At 48.0% G+C, this 17326-nt stretch overlaps 1 protein-coding gene across 1 annotated transcript in view; it reads right to left on the minus strand.

Moving 5' to 3' along the window:
• Nucleotides 1–12261: 12261 nt before the first annotated feature.
• The window catches only part of TAF1C (TATA-box binding protein associated factor, RNA polymerase I subunit C), a 96602-nt gene continuing 91537 nt past the window's right edge, over nucleotides 12262–17326 (minus strand). Inside the window, exon 15 of the mRNA XM_075344160.1 lies at nucleotides 12262–13517. Within this exon, the coding sequence (XP_075200275.1) occupies nucleotides 12475–13517 (1043 nt within the window). The 3' untranslated portion in view covers nucleotides 12262–12474. The remainder of the gene's footprint in view (nucleotides 13518–17326) is intronic.

Genomic DNA, 17326 nt, shown 5'->3' on the forward strand with positions numbered 1-17326 from the left:
AACTCTATCCGGTACCCGTGAGACAAAATGTCTGTTACCCACCGGTCTTTGACCTGTGGCAGTCAAATGCCGCAAAAGCGGGAGAGCCTGCCACCGACCGAGGATGCGGAGAGAGGAGGCCGAAAGTCATGAGGCAGCCGGCTTGGAAGTGGTTCCTCCGGCTGCTTTCTTTGGGCGTGAGTGAGTCCGCCAGGAATCTGAGCTCCTCTGCTCCTTCTGAGTCCTTTTGGACGAGGAGAATTGGGCCCTGCCCGAACCTCGAAAGGACCGCAACCTCGACTGTCCCCTCCACTGTTGAGGTTTGCTTGATCTGGGCTGGGGTAAGGAAGAGTCCTTACCCTTGGACTGTTTAATGATTTCCGCCAATTGCTCACCAAACAGTCTGTCTTGAGATAATGGCAAACTGGTTAAGCATTTTTTGGAAGCAGAATCTGCTTTCCATTCCTTTAACCATAAGGCTCTGCGTAAAACCACGGAGTTGGCGGACGCCATTGACGTACGGCTGGTAGAGTCCAAGACCGCATTGATAGCGTAAGTCGCAAACGCAGACATTTGCGAGGTCAAGGACGCCACTTGCGGCACTGATGGACGTATGACAGAGTCCACCTGCGCCAGACCAGCTGAAATAGCTTGGAGTGCCCACACGGCTGCGAATGCTGGAGCAAACGACGCGCCGATAGCTTCATAGACAGATTTCAACCAAAGGTCCATCTGTCTGTCATTGGCATCTTTAAGTGAAGCCCCATCTTCCACTGCAACTATGGATCTAGCCGCAAGCCTGGAGATTGGGGGGTCCACCTTTGGACACTGGGTCCAGCGTTTGACCACGTCAGGGGGAAAGGGATAACGTGTATCCTTAAGACGTTTGGAGAAACGCTTATCTGGATAAGCATGGTGTTTCTGGACTGCTTCTCTGAAGTCAGCGTGGTCCAGGAAATGGAAATGGAATTTCTCCTGCTGTGCTGCTGCCTCCTCCGCTGGAGGAGAAATATCCAGCAGTCTATTGATGGCCGCTATAAGATCATTCACCATGGCGTCACCATCAGGGGTATCCAGGTTGAGAGCAGTCTCAGGATTAGACTCCTGATCACCTAGCTCTGTCTCATCATACAGAGAATCCTCTCGCTGAGACCCTGACCAGCGTGATGACGCCGAGGGTCTCTCCCAGCGAGCTCGCTTAGGCTGCCTGGGACTGTCGTCCGAGTCAGAGCCTTCAGCCTGTGATGCCTGGGACCCCCTTGGAGCACGGATTAGTTCCAACTGAGGGGGACCGGGGAACATTGAATCAGCAGTACCCATGGTCTGAGTGACCGGCCTGGACTGCAAAGTTTCTAGAATTTTTGTCATAGTCACAGACATCTTATCAGCAAAAACTGCAAACTCTGTCCCCGTCACCGGGGCAGGGTTCACAGGCGTCTCTGCCTGGGCCACTACTAGCATAGACTCCGGCTGACGAAGTGGCACAGGGACCGAACATTGCACACAATGGGGGTCAGTGGAACCTGCCGGTAGATCAGCCCCACATGCGGTACAGGCAGCATATGAAGCCCGTGCCTTGGCACCCTTGCTTTTTGCGGATGACATGCTGTTGTCTCCTCAGAGCAATATAGGGGTATAAGCCAAGAAGCGACCGTACAGTGCAATATATAGGTACAGACAAAAGTACACAAAACAACACTGTGGCACTAGTGGGGTCAGCACCTAGGTGCTGCTTACCGCCCGCTTAACAGCGGGTGTGTGGTCGCCAGAATCCCTTGTCTGGGTCTCCCAGGGCTATGTCCGTTCTCCAGCTCAGACTGCGTGCAGGAATGGCTGCCGGCGTCCTGTGAAGAGGGGCGGGCCGTGGGCGTGCTGCAGACAAAGAGCGGGAAACTGGCGTCCCACTGTGCCCAGTGAGAGGGCTGGAGTATGTAAATAAGACTCCAGCCCTCGGCGCTGACTATTGTACAGCGTCTCTCCCCTTCCCTGACTGACAGGGCTGGGGGCGGGAACGAAACGTAACTAGGCCGCAGAAGCCGGGGACTAGATTTATAAGCGCTGCCGTCGTAAAAGCACGGTCGGCGCGAAGTCCCCGGCGCACCACAAGTCTCAGCCGCGCCGCAGTCTCCATGGCGGCCGGCGCGGTAGTTCCCCACACATAAACTCACTCAGCTAAGCTGCAGTGAGTATAACCCAAGCGCGCAGCGCTACTGTCCCCGGCGCACTAGAACACCCAGCAACGCTGGAGTGTGTCTGTGCCTGTCTGTACGGGGACACAGAGTACCTGAATGTTGCAGGGCCTTGTCCCTGACGGTACCCAGCTCCGTATCCAGCAGGATCTCCGGGTCTGTGGACGGAGCCCGGCCTCAGAGTCTGGAGGCCGGTAAGATCCCACTTCACCAGAGCCCTTCAGGGGGATGGGGAAGGAAAACAGCATGTGGGCTCCAGCCTCCGTACCCGCAATGGGTACCTCAACCTTAACAAACACCGCCGACAAAAGTGGGGTGAGAAGGGAGCATGCTGGGGGCCCTGGTATGGGCCCTCTTTTCTTCCATCCGACATAGTCAGCAGCTACTGCTGACTAAACAGTGGAGCTATGCGTGGATGTCTGACCTCCTTCGCACAAAGCATAAAACTGAGCAGCCCGTGATCCCACGGGGGGTGTATAGCCAGAAGGGGGGGGGCCTTACACTTTTTAGTGTAGTGCTTTGTGTGGCCTCCGGAGGCAGTAGCTATACACCCAATCGTCTGGGTCTCCCAATGGAGCGCCGAAGAAACCCCATTTTCACAGATAAAAGGAGGCTTTGGATCATCCTGAGAAGTAACAAGAGAAGGATCTTTTCTCTGTTCTTCTGCAAATGAAGGTATGTACGTATCTGTTCTTTGAACCGCTGAATTCTCAGAAGATTCAGAGTCAAACACTTCCTCTCCTGTCAGGGCAGCTTCTTTGGCTAGAGCATCTGTGGTTGCATTTCCTACAGAAAACTCATCATCAGATCTTTTATGTGCAGCGACTTTCACTATAGCAAACCTATTTGGGGCCCTAGATGCCATCTCAAAAATTGATTTTAGAGTTTCACTGTGCACCAAGGTCTTGTTGGAGGAATCTACATAGCCTCTCCTCTCCCAGACAGGCAGATAATCAGTTAGGGATCTGACAACATAGGAGCTATCACTGTAGATTACCATTGGAGTTTGATCATCAGCTTCATTCAGCTGTAGGACCATTCTTACCGCTTCTATCTCTGCCCTTTGAGCTGAGAAATGACTCGGTAACTTGTGTTTTACCACTTGTCCTCGCTTGGAATAGAAAATTCCATATCCTGTGTGATAGTGTCCTTCCAGAAAAAATCTAGAACCGTCTACAAACACAGGTTCATCTGCGTCTTCCGACTGTCGTCTGAAGAGAAATGGACTTGGTTCATGGAACGTTTGTAGGCAATCATGGGTTTGTCCTTCATACTGCATCAATTGAGGAAGAACATATTTGGCCTTATAATCTACCTCAATTTGATTTGGAGACAATGAGAGCAACCAATGGGCAAATCTCTGATGTGACACAACTGGGATGTTTTTCTCAAAGAGAAGTTTCAGTGTGGAATGTGGCGTTTGGAGAATAACCTTTTGGAACCCGATGATGTGTTGAGTGATTTTTATCGCAAAATACACTCCCACCAGGTGTCTTGTGCACACCTCAAACCCCCTCTCAACAGGTGAGAGAAGCTTAGAGAAGTAACCCAAGATTCTCCATTCCCCCCCTTGCAGCTGCAGCAAAACCACAGAGATGCTTGTCTCTGAAGTGTGTGCTTGAAGAGCAAAAGGTGCGTTCTTTTCCACCATACTTAACGCAGGTGAGTGTTGTAGATCATGTTTCAATTGTGTGAAGGCTTTTTCCTGTTCAACACCCCAGGGAGCAAAATAATCATCATTGTCACCTTTTAAAAGATCATACAAAGGTCTGGCTTTGTCAGCAAAATTTTCAATGAAATCCCTTGAGTAATTTACAAGTCCTAAAAAATGTCTTAGTGCCTTGTGTGATGTTGGAATTGGAAGGGATGAAATTGCCTCAATTCTGTCCTGTAGGGGTCGCCGTGTACCTGGACTTAGCAGAACTCCTAAAAACCTGACCTCAGTCTGCATCAGCTTGACCTTTTTGGTATTCAGTTCCAAACCTGCATCATGCAGCAGCTCAAACAATTCTGCAAGTAGAGTCACGTGCAACTCCTTGTCCTCTGTACTCAACAAGATATCGTCCACATATTGCAATAAACATTCTGGACGAGAAAATTTCGACAAAACGTTTGCTAGCGCCTGATGAAAAATGCTTGGCGACATACTAGCCCCTCGAGGAAGACGACAACATACAAATTGTTGATCCAGGTGATTAAATGCAAGCCTATACTGACAACTCTTCCCAATCGGTATACTGAAGAAACCATTACTGATATCCAATACTGAGAAATACTTTGCCTTTGCATTCAATCTCGACATCATGTCATGTGTATCAGCTACAATCGGTGCAACATTGGGAGTAAACTTATTGAACATCCTCAAGTCCAATAACATCCGATAGCTACCGTCGCTTTTCAGAACACACCACAATGGATTGTTACAAACAGAATTTGCCTTACGTATGACACCTTGAGCCAACAATTCCTGAATAATTTTAGACATCGGAGCAACTGACTCTGGAGGCAACTTATACTGACGCTGTGGAGGCGGATCCCTCCCTTCAATTTTAACAACAACATCCTTCATGGTTCCAACCTCATTCCTGTACTGAGCCCATAAAGAAGGAAACCGCTGTACTATCTCAGTCAATATTTCATCACCACCAGTTTCAGGCCACAAATGATCTGCTGACACTACATCGGTCAAACAAATGGTCCCGACATGACTATATTCAATTGGATCAATAAGTACCGCCTTACAACCGTTAGAGTCTTTCCAAACTGTTTTGTTACCCAAATCAATAATCCAGCCATGCTTTTCCATAAAATCAGTGCCAATTATATTCTCAGTATCCTGATAACACCAAATATCCATTTTCGTTTTCAAAAAACCAGGTATTTCCAAAAAAACATCCTGCGCTAAAGTTACCTTTGTTCCATTTTTACCACTGAAACCAACAATTGTACATACAGGGGAATCTGGCTTTAAATGTAAATCAACATTTGTGACACTCAATTGCGCACCTGTATCAAGGAGAAATGTTACTTCCTGACCTTCAAGATTTACCTTTAAAAATGGTCGACCACAGCTATCCATTGAAACTCGAGTAACAAATTCCAGTGGATGCAGCCTGGGCACCGGCTTTGCTAGTCAGGAGGATGGAGAAGGGAGAAGAGCAGCAGGTGTCTTGCTCCTTCCATCCAATCCCTGTATGGTCATTTCCCTAATTTGTCTGGTCAGAGGTGCATATGGTGATTGGTTATTTTTGTTGTCAGTATGAGTGGGTGCATATGAAGGTGGAGGTGCTGAAGATGGGGGAGGTGCACTGGATGTGTTTGGCATCAGTCCATTTTCTTTACCCAGCCTTTCCTCAGCTCCCGCCCTTAGGAATTTCTAGCATTCCCACTTCAGATGTCCGGGTAGGCCGCAGTAGTAGCAGTGTATATTGCTCTTTCTGTTACCCCCCCCTGAATTCTTGTTTTTAGAATTCAATATGGGTCTTTTGTTTTTGGTCTGTTTTTCCTGGGATACTAATGTGTCAGTGGTCCCCTCTATCATGGCTATTTTTGACTTTACCTGATTTTGCTTCATTCGTCTACGTATTCTATCAATAAATGACGTGGCCTCTTGTAGATTGTCCATCCTAGAAGCAATTTCGAATGAAGCAGGGTCTAAATATTTGAACTTTTTAACAAAGGCCTTGACCATGGAAGTCGGTTCTTGATCAGATCCAATTTCCAGTACCATTCTATAAGCCTGTTCGAATTTCACTAAAAATACGAATGGATCCTCCTGTATGTGTGTTTTAAGGTTTTCTAATAATTCGACTGTTGGGGTAGACTCTCCTGTGGTAAAAAGAATTAACTGTCTCAGCCTATCTTCCTTTGTGTCATGGATCAGGTCATCGTGTTCGTTTGGCCTAGGTGTTGCTTGTAACCTTTTTGCCATGTGGGAGGGAAGCCATACCCTGAATATCTTGTTTCTCTGATCATCTGACAGATTATATTTATCCGAATGTGACTCAAAAATGTCCGCATTATGGAAGGCATCCATTTTATCATCATATTTGGGTATGTCTTTAATGATTTTCATTAATTGGTCATGGATTTTAATGTTGAGACGGGCTGCCTTGTCATGTAACTTCTTTTTTCGCAGGCCCTCCTCATTTAGACTCTCGTCCTCAGCTGCGTCCAGCCGTTCCGGAATTTCGGAACCTGAGGCAGGTGCTGCTGAGGCATCTGTCTTGTTCTGTCTTGTAATAACAGATACATATTTAATATATTTCCGTAAGTTTGATATTAAATCTGCTCTTGTTTCCAACTGATCCTCCAGATGTTCGATATGTTCTGCTAATATTGAACAATTTGGACAATCTGTTGTTTCTGCATCTGTGATGTGTGTATCTGTTGTATTGGGTGTATCTGTTGTATTGGGTGTATCTGTCACCATGCAGATGGTGTGTGCTGATTGCTGTGCCCCACCCACCATGGAGTTGTAAGTGTAAACCATACCCAATACATTTTGTATCTTTTTCTGTAACCGTTTCACAGTAAAAAAACTTATCTAACTTAGTATTCTCAATTTCACATTGCCGGTACAGATTTGACCATAACTGTGCGTCAGTATGTGTATGGTCAAATAAATACTCCACATGACTTTGTCTAGAATAATCATGAATGAAATCCATATCTCACCAATATGTGATGCGTTGTCCTGGAATGGCTCCAATCGTCTATGGGTCGATCGTCCTGGAATGGCTCCAATCGTCTATGGGTCGATGGTCCTCTGTGTCCTAGAAGGATTACCCTGGGGATCTCCTGGATTGGAAGTCCTCAGATGTCCGTCAAGGCTTGACACATACGACCTCCGTGCAGCTTGTCACGTCAAACCTCTCCAAGGTTCCGTGATGTAGACACAGTGTACGTCTTTTCCTGCAGTCTTTGGACAGATATTTTACTCACTGACCCCCCTTATCGGACAAAAGGCAGGGAATGACGTAAGAAAAAGGTCCCGCAGCAAGAAAAGGCAGTGTGAAAAAAATCACCACGCACAGAAAACAGCTGTGCCTCTCAATCATTCAGGCTGATGCTCGCCAAATATGTTAAAAATACGGCTGACGTGACATATGCTAAGCCAGTATATTAATGATTGGAGAGAAATAGGTGCAAAAACATATGTGGATATATTCAATAAAAGTTAAAGTCATTACAGAAAAATAATGTCTTGGCTTTAGTTAGTGAAGAGAAATAGATAAGATAGAGAAAAAGAGAGTTCATTTATCTTACATAGCTGTGATGTTGTGATAAGCCGTCGTCTCTCTGGATCGTCTGGGTGAGAATGGTCCCATTCTAACCCTTTGAAGTGTGGTCTGCTTTTATAATTCAAACCCCACCCCTTGATTCTCCTTGTCTCTTTAAATGGTCTTTCAAGAACTAACTATAATTTTTAGCTATGCATTATGTCATATCACGTGATCCATAATTTGCAGAATAAGTGTCCTGCGCAGTGGAGACTTGTAAAACTAAACCACTTTACCATAGAATGTAAAATATATAGACCCTTTTGAAGCTCGCTGACCCTTTGACCTTAGTGTAACACTAAGAAGACTCTCAATGCTAATTTCAGGTCTTTACTCAAATTCCAGATAGAATATAGCACTACGCTGTCAGCTTTGATGAACAATGTCAGATGGCTTTGGTTCTACCCATGTCAGATGTCTCTGGCTAGAAACTTCAACTCACAGGCTCTCTTAAAGGGATGGGCAAAATACACACATTATATGAATGTATGTATTCAAGTTTATGAATCAAATCTTTATAAACTCACTATTTTACAGAGGATTGATGAGAAAACTACCTGCACATCCAGTTCCTTCACTTTCTTCCCCAGATTTTCAGTCTTTGCAGATAGTTGGTAGGTCATTTTTGTGGTGTCGTTTGTGCCTACATGTATCAATAGGAATGGGTGTCGTCCTTGGAACTTAGGAGTTTTGGTATCCTGTCGGTCACGTCATTGATTTTTGCTCCTGGAAGGCAGCATACTTCTCGTGTGACTAAGTCCGGCCTGCAGACAGCTGCCTCTGTGCCTCTTAGTAGTAAGTCGCCCACAACTACCACGCTTCTTTCCTTCCTAAGCACACTATTTTTTGAAGCTCCTGAGTGTTTCTGGGTGACTTTTCTTCTTTTATTGGAATGGTCTCTTCTCGAATTGTGCCATTTTCGTCATTCTGCATGAGGGTTTCATAATGGTTTCTAAAATGTGTGGGTGGTGACTGCTTTGTGATCCGCTGGCTCCTTTTGGTCACGTGTATCCGTTTTTCAGCTTCTTTAGGTGCTCTGAAGCTTTTCTCCATCTCCGTGTCCTGAAGGGTTGCTTCTGCTTTGTCCAAGAAATCCTCACCTTTAATAAGCTTCAGTGTCGCTATTCTTTCTTCCAACCCCTGCAGCTTTTCTTGTATTAGGGCCACTAGTTTACATTTGTGGCAGGTGAAGTTGTCCTTTTTGTCCAGTAAATCCATGAACATTTAGCATGTGCTGCAGCTCACCATATGGGTTTTCACCTCTTCCATATTTGTGAAAGTCAAATGAATATTCCTGTATGTGTAATTTTTTGTTTTTCTTTCTTTTACAGCATGCCAGGCATGGCTAACTAACAATACTTATAAAAGTATTTGCCTAATTTTGAGCAGGCAATTAAAATTGGCAAGAACACCTTATTAGATAGTTTCCTAGTAACTTTTTAGGCCAGTCACTGCTAACTAGCAATACCTATAATTGTGTTTGCATACTTTTAAGCAGCCAGTAATATGTAGTAATACTTATGTACATGCTTCACTGGCAACTGTTTAGCAAGCACTACAAGTACCAATCCCTATTTCTATCATGAAATGTGCCGAGTTTTAGCACGCACACACACACACACACACACACACTCTGCAGGCCCCTATTCTAAACTATCGCTCTCCTATCTATCTCATCTACCTACAATTAAACAGCTACCAAGCAAAGTGTCTAGCAGCCCCGGCGGGAGCACCAGTGGCAGCACCTTCCCCAACGTTTCACATTCACAAAATGGTGCCAACGTTACATGTCCGTAATTTATATGCGGACGGACACATGACTTAGGCAGCCAATCACAGAAGTCCTTGTGTCTGAGCCTTGTGGATGTGCTTAAGTACTCCCTTCTTCTCTGGACTGGTGCTATTAATCAGGTCATTCTAGCTCTGGTTGCAAGCAGGCGGCTTGCTCTCATCTGTAGCATCGTTGCTGAAGCTTTGCTGAACTCGTGCCTGTGTCATCTGTGGATAAGTAGTTCATGCTTTTTTTTCCCCGTATTTTCCTTTTGTGTCTTCATTTAGTGGGTTTGACGAAGAGCTCATCCCACTCATTCCCTATTTAGGGCCAGCACTACGGACACCTGGGGTCAGGAATCCGGCTTCACGCATAGGTGCAGAACCTATCTTGCATGGTGAGGGACCCCAGGGACCAGCTGTAGGCTTGGCCAGGGGTCACCATCTTCCCCTTCCCTTTCGCTCACTTGGTACTTTTCCATACCTAACATGACAAGAACAAAAGAAAGGAACAAGTCAGCTCACCAGTCTTTGAAGCTCAGACAGCACAGACGGTTAATGTGCACAAACCAGCATTGGCAATGAATAAGGACACAGTCTGAAACATGGCTGTTGCTGGCATTTGATATTTTTGTTTTTTATCTGATGTCATACAATATTTTTCATACAATGCTTTTAATGGTTTTGGATTAAACTTTATACCCTTTTAAGAAGCCCTTTGGATGCTGGATTTCTTTGGATGTTTTTCCTAGCATGACAGGAGGCTATGGGCAGTCACCAGATACAGAGGACAGAGGCAACGGGTGGTCACCGGATACAGAGGATGGAGGCGACGGGCGATCACCGGATACAGAGGATGGAGGCGACAGGCGATCACCGGATACAGAGGATGGAGGCGACGGACGATCACCAGATACAGAGGATGTAGGCGACGGGCGATCACCGGATACCGAGGATGGAGGTGACGGGCGATCACCGGATACAGAGGATGGAGGCGACAGGCGATCACCAAATACAGAGGATGGAGGCGACGGGCAATCACCAGATACCGAGGATGGAGGCGACAGGCGATCACCGGATACAGAGGATGGAGGCGACGGGTGATCACCAGATACCGAGGATTGAGGTGACAATGGGCGGTCAATGAATACCAAGGATCAATAAAACGACGGGAGGTCACCTAATACTGAGAACGGAAGCAACGGGCAGTCAGATATCGAGGTGATGACAAGCAGACACTGAATACCAAGGATGTAGGTGATGACAGGCGGTCACGAGATAGAGGACGGAAGCGATGGACAGTCATTGGATACTGAGGACGGAAGCGACGAGCGATCACTGGGTACCTAGGATGGTGGCGACAACGGGCATTCACTGAATACAGAGGATGGAGGAGACAACGGTTAGGCACCAAATACCAAAAGATGGATGGAACTACAGGTGGTCACCAAATACTATGGACAGCGGTCTCTGCCACTGAATACGGAGGACAGGGGTGACGACGGGTGGTCACCAAATACTGAGGGGAATTACATTTTTCTTCAGTTACTTAGGTTATTGTTATCAATGAGCAAAATGCAATTAACCCTTGTGTGTCTGAAGTCTCTGACTGCAGTGTTGGACACATCTGCCTAACACTTCTGCAGAATACTATACAGTCATTCATCGTATGAAAATCGCCTGTGAAATATTCAGAGATATTCGTGGCACTGCAGTAACCACAGGCAATTCCATACAGAGAGAAGCTTCCACGGCACTCGGTATGTGGAAAGCCGAGTATCATTATTCCCTGAGAAGATCTGTGCCTCCATGTCCAGCTCTGACCACTGACTGCATATTATTAACTAGCTGAAGGCACACTGAAGCTCTGACATGTGGTCACTGACATACAGCAGCTGGGTCACAGCTGCAGAGGTCAGGCAGCATTCACACTCGCAGTGGTCAGGCAGCATTCACACTCGCAGTGGTCAGGCAGCATTCACACTCGCAGATCTGTGCCTCCATGTCCAGCTCTGACCACTGACTGCATATTAATAACTAGCTGAAGGCACACTGGAGCTCTGACATGTGGTCACTGACATTCAGCAGCTCAGTCACAGCTGCAGAGGTCAGGCAGCATTCACACTCGCAGAGGTCAAGCAGCATTCACACTCGCAGTGGTCAGGCACCATTCACACTCGCAGTGGTCAGGCACCATTCACACTCGCAGTGGTCAGGCACCATTCACACTCGCAGTGGTCAGGCACCATTCACACTCGCAGTGGTCAGGCACCATTCACACTCGCAGTGGTCAGGCAGCATTCACACTCGCAGTCGTCAGGCAGCATTCACACTCGCAGTCGTCAGGCAGCATTCACACTCGCAGTCGTCAGGCAGCATTCACACTCGCAGTCGTCAGGCAGCATTCACACTCGCAGTCGTCAGGCAGCATTCACACTCGCAGTCGTCAGGCAGCATTCACACTCGCAGTCGTCAGGCAGCATTCACACTCGCAGTCGTCAGGCAGCATTCACACTCGCAGTCGTCAGGCAGCATTCACACTCGCAGTCGTCAGGCAGCATTCACACTCGCAGTCGTCAGGCAGCATTCACACTCGCAGTCGTCAGGCAGCATTCACACTCGCAGTCGTCAGGCAGCATTCACACTCGCAGTGGTCAGGCAGCATTCACACTCGCAGTGGTCAGGCAGCATTTACACTCGCAGTGGTCAGGCAGCATTCACACTCGCAGATCTGTGCCTCCATGTCCAGCTCTGACCATTGACTGCATAACTAGCTGAAGGGACACTGGAGCTCTGACATGTGGTCACTGACATACAGCAGCTCAGTCACAGCTGCAGAGGTCAGGCAGCATTCACACTCGCAGTGGTCAGGCAGCATTCACACTCGCAGTGGTCAGGCAGCATTCACACTCGCAGTGGTCAGGCAGCATTCACACTCGCAGTGGTCAGGCAGCATTCACACTCGCAGTGGTCAGGCAGCATTCACACTCGCAGTGGTCAGGCAGCATTCACACTCGCAGATCTGTGCAGCCTTGGTGTGATTTCCTTTATTCGTATCCTCGGCATCAGACACGACACAAAGCGGATATAGAGAAGCTGTAACAATATAGAAATGTATTCAGACTCCTGTAAGCGCTGATGATCCAGGATCCAATAGTCACATCCATAGCTGCACCACAGGGGGTGAAGTTCTGCAGCGAGGTGACCATTGCTCCAGTCTGTCCATCACCAGTAGAGCTCAGGTACATTACTGGTTAAAAGCCCATCCGAGATCTCTTACTGGGAGGCTGGGAACGCTGGGAAACAGTCACTGGCTGGGAAACAGTCACTGGCTGGGAATCTGGGAGTTCAGACTGTGGCTGAGTGCTGGACCCCTCTTCTAAGAATGAGAGGAAGTCTCGAAGCGTCTGTCTCCGCTCATGTGGGATGCCTTTGGCCCTGAGACACTGTGAGGAGGTTGCACCGGAGCCGTGTGAATGGTGGGGGGCAGCGAGCACCTCGGGGGCGTCTCTTGCACAGTTTTGACTTGTGCCCAGCTCTGGCAGGAGTTCTGCAGCAGTGCCAGTGTCTAGGCAGCCATCACATGACCATGGAGAACACTGATCTCTGTCATAAAGGTCAGAGGTGAGAGAGGAGGTGAAGCTCCCACTCAGGGAGCTCCGGCTCCCGGACCGCTGCAGTTTCTGCCGTTGTCGTCTCGCTCTCAGCTCCCGGATTTTCTTCTCCCTGTTTGATCCGAGATAGTCCATCCACCACGTCTCCAATCTCCCCTCCCAGGAGGCGGTCAGTCTGTGGCTTAAGGTGTCTTTCCAGCTGTCTGTATGGACGGTCTTCATACTGGGTAAGGTAGGAGCAGCCAGCGCTGGGATGAGGGCTCCCACTTTCATACTGTGCCGCAGACAATCCCGCAGGCTGGAGACACCTGAAGAGCTCACATTCACCTTCTCAGATGAGAAAATCTCAAAAATCTGGCATCGAGGCCGGGCAGCAACTCCTCTCTGAGGACAAACCCTGCAGAAATCATGGAGCCATCTGAGGAAAGGCTGAGCTCCAGCACCCTGTGGACGGGACCCTGCCGAAACATTTACCCCTTCATCCTCAGCGATTGACTGGCAGCGATGATCAACCGATGGCTCCTCAGGGGTGGAGTCTGACACAGGGGAGTGTGATCCAATGACAGACGGAAGGATTGGCTGATCTTCCTGTGAGAGTCTCTGAATAAAGAGATCACCGGCCATTGTTAACTGGAAAACCAGAAGACGATCAGCAGAAGAGTCAGGTGAAGCAGCCGCCATGCCTGTCAGGAGAGGAAGCAGAAAGTGAGTGCACAGTACAACCACAGGAGGACAGACAATACTGAGTGCACAGTACAACCACAGGAGGACAGACAATACTGAGTGCACAGTACAACCACAGGAGGACAGACAATACTGAGTGCACAGTACAACCAGAGAGCGAGACAGACAATACTGAGTGCACAGTACAACCACAGGAGGACAGACAATACTGAGTGCACAGTACAACCACAGGAGGACAGACAATACTGAGTGCACAGTACAACCAGAGAGCGAGACAGACAATAGTGAGTGCACAGTACAACCACAGGAGGACAGACAATACTGAGTGCACAGTACAACCAGAGAGCGAGACAGACAATACTGAGTGCACAGTACAACCACAGTAGGACAGACAATACTGAGTGCACAGTACAACCACAGAGCGAGACAGACAATACTGAGTGCACAGTACAACCAGAGCGAGACAGACAATACTGAGTGCACAGTACAACCACAGGAGGACAGACAATACTGAGTGCACAGTACAACCACAGAGCGAGACAGACAATACTGAGAGCACAGTACAACCACAGAGCGAGACAGACAATACTGAGTGCACAGTACAACCACAGGAGGACAGACAATACTGAGTGCACAGTACAACCAGAGAGCAAGACAGACAATACTGAGTGCACAGTACAACCAGAGAGCACGACAGACAATACTGAGTGCACAGTACAACCACAGAGCGAGACAGACAATACTGAGTGCACAGTACAACCACAGGAGGACAGACAATACTGAGTGCACAGTACAACCAGAGAGCGAGTGCACAGTACAACCACAGGAGGACAGACAATACTGAGTGCACAGTACAACCAGAGAGCGAGACAGACAATACTGAGTGCACAGTACAACCACAGGAGGACAGTCAATACTGAGTGCACAGTACAACCAGAGAGCGAGACAGACAATACTGAGAGCACAGTACAACCACAGAGCGAGACAGACAATACTGAGTGCACAGTACAACCACAGGAGGACAGACAATACTGAGTGCACAGTACAACCACAGGAGGACAGACAATACTGAGTGCACAGTACAACCACAGAGCGAGACAGACAATACTGAGTGCACAGTACAACCACAGGACAGACAATACTGAGTGCACAGTACAACCAGAGCGAGACAGACAATACTGAGTGCACAGTACAACCACAGGAGGACAGACAATACTGAGTGCACAGTACAACCACAGAGCGAGACAGACAATACTGAGAGCACAGTACAACCACAGAGCGAGACAGACAATACTGAGTGCACAGTACAACCACAGGAGGACAGACAATACTGAGTGCACAGTACAACCAGAGAGCGAGACAGACAATACTGAGTGCACAGTACAACCAGAGAGCGAGACAGACAATACTGAGTGCACAGTACAACCACAGGAGGACAGACAATACTGAGTGCACAGTACAACCAGAGAGCAAGACAGACAATACTGAGTGCACAGTACAACCACAGAGCGAGACAGACAATACTGAGTGCACAGTACAACCACAGGAGGACAGACAATACTGAGTGCACAGTACAACCAGAGAGCGAGACAGACAATACTGAGTGCACAGTACAACCAGAGAGCGAGTGCACAGTACAACCACAGGAGGACAGACAATACTGAGTGCACAGTACAACCACAGGAGGACAGACAATACTGAGTGCACAGTACAACCACAGGAGGACAGACAATACTGAGTGCACAGTACAACCAGAGAGCGAGACAGACAATACTGAGTGCACAGTACAACCACAGGAGGACAGACAATACTGAGTGCACAGTACAACCAGAGAGCGAGACAGACAATACTGAGTGCACAGTACAACCACAGGAGGACAGACAATACTGAGTGCACAGTACAACCACAGGAGGACAGACAATACTGAGTGCACAGTACAACCAGAGAGCGAGACAGACAATACTGAGTGCACAGTACAACCACAGAGCGAGACAGACAATACTGAGTACACAGTACAACCACAGAGCGAGACAGGCAATACGGAGTGCACAGTACAACCACAGGAGGACAGACAATACTGAGTGCACAGTACAACCACAGGAGGAGAGACAATAGTGAGTGCACAGTACAACCACAGGAGGAGACAGACAATACTGAGTGCACAGTACAACCACAGAGTGAGACAGACAATACTGAGTGCACAGTACAACCACAGGAGGAGACAGGCAATACTGAGTGCACAGTACAACCACAGGAGGACAGACAATACTGAGTGCACAGTACAACCAGAGAGCAAGACAGACAATACTGAGTGCACAGTACAACCACAGAGCGAGACAGACAATACTGAGTGCACAGTACAACCACAGGAGGACAGACAATACTGAGTGCACAGTACAACCAGAGAGCGAGACAGACAATACTGAGTGCACAGTACAACCAGAGAGCGAGTGCACAGTACAACCACAGGAGGACAGACAATACTGAGTGCACAGTACAACCACAGGAGGACAGACAATACTGAGTGCACAGTACAACCACAGGAGGACAGACAATACTGAGTGCACAGTACAACCAGAGAGCGAGACAGACAATACTGAGTGCACAGTACAACCACAGGAGGACAGACAATACTGAGTGCACAGTACAACCAGAGAGCGAGACAGACAATACTGAGTGCACAGTACAACCACAGGAGGACAGACAATACTGAGTGCACAGTACAACCACAGGAGGACAGACAATACTGAGTGCACAGTACAACCAGAGAGCGAGACAGACAATACTGAGTGCACAGTACAACCACAGAGCGAGACAGACAATACTGAGTACACAGTACAACCACAGAGCGAGACAGGCAATACGGAGTGCACAGTACAACCACAGGAGGACAGACAATACTGAGTGCACAGTACAACCACAGGAGGAGAGACAATAGTGAGTGCACAGTACAACCACAGGAGGAGACAGACAATACTGAGTGCACAGTACAACCACAGAGTGAGACAGACAATACTGAGTGCACAGTACAACCACAGGAGGAGACAGGCAATACTGAGTGCACAGTACAACCACAGGAGGAGACAGACAATACGGAGTGCACAGTACAACCACAGAGCGAGACAGACAATACTGAGTGCACAGTACAACCACAGGAGGAGACAGACAATACTGAGTGCACAGTACAACCACAGGAGGAGACAGACAATACGGAGTGCACAGTACAACCACAGAGCGAGACAGACAATACTGAGTGCACAGTACAACCACAGAGTGAGACAGACAATACTGAGTGCACAGTACAACCACAGAGTGAGACAGACAATACTGAGTGCACAGTACAACCACAGGAGGAGACAGACAATACTGAGTGCACAGTACAACCACAGGAGGAGACAGACAATACTGAGTGCACAGTACAACCACAGAGCGAGACAGGCAATACTGAGTGCACAGTACAACCACAGAGCGAGACAGACAATACTGAGTGCACAGTACAACCACAGAGCGAGACAGACAATACTGAGTGCACAGTACAACCACAGGAGGACAGACAATACTGAGTGCACAGTACAACCACAGAGCGAGACAGACAATACTGAGTGCACAGTACAACCACAGGAGGACAGACAATACTGAGTGCACAGTACAACCAGAGAGCGAGACAGACAATACTGAGTGCACAGTACAACCAGAGAGCGAGTGCACAGTACAACCACAGGAGGACAGACAATACTGAGTGCACAGTACAACCACAGGAGGACAGACAATACTGAGTGCACAGTACAACCACAGGAGGACAGACAAT

The sequence above is a fragment of the Anomaloglossus baeobatrachus genome, chromosome 1, assembly GCF_048569485.1.
Source record: "Anomaloglossus baeobatrachus isolate aAnoBae1 chromosome 1, aAnoBae1.hap1, whole genome shotgun sequence".
Taxonomy (NCBI): Eukaryota; Metazoa; Chordata; class Amphibia; order Anura; family Aromobatidae; genus Anomaloglossus; species Anomaloglossus baeobatrachus.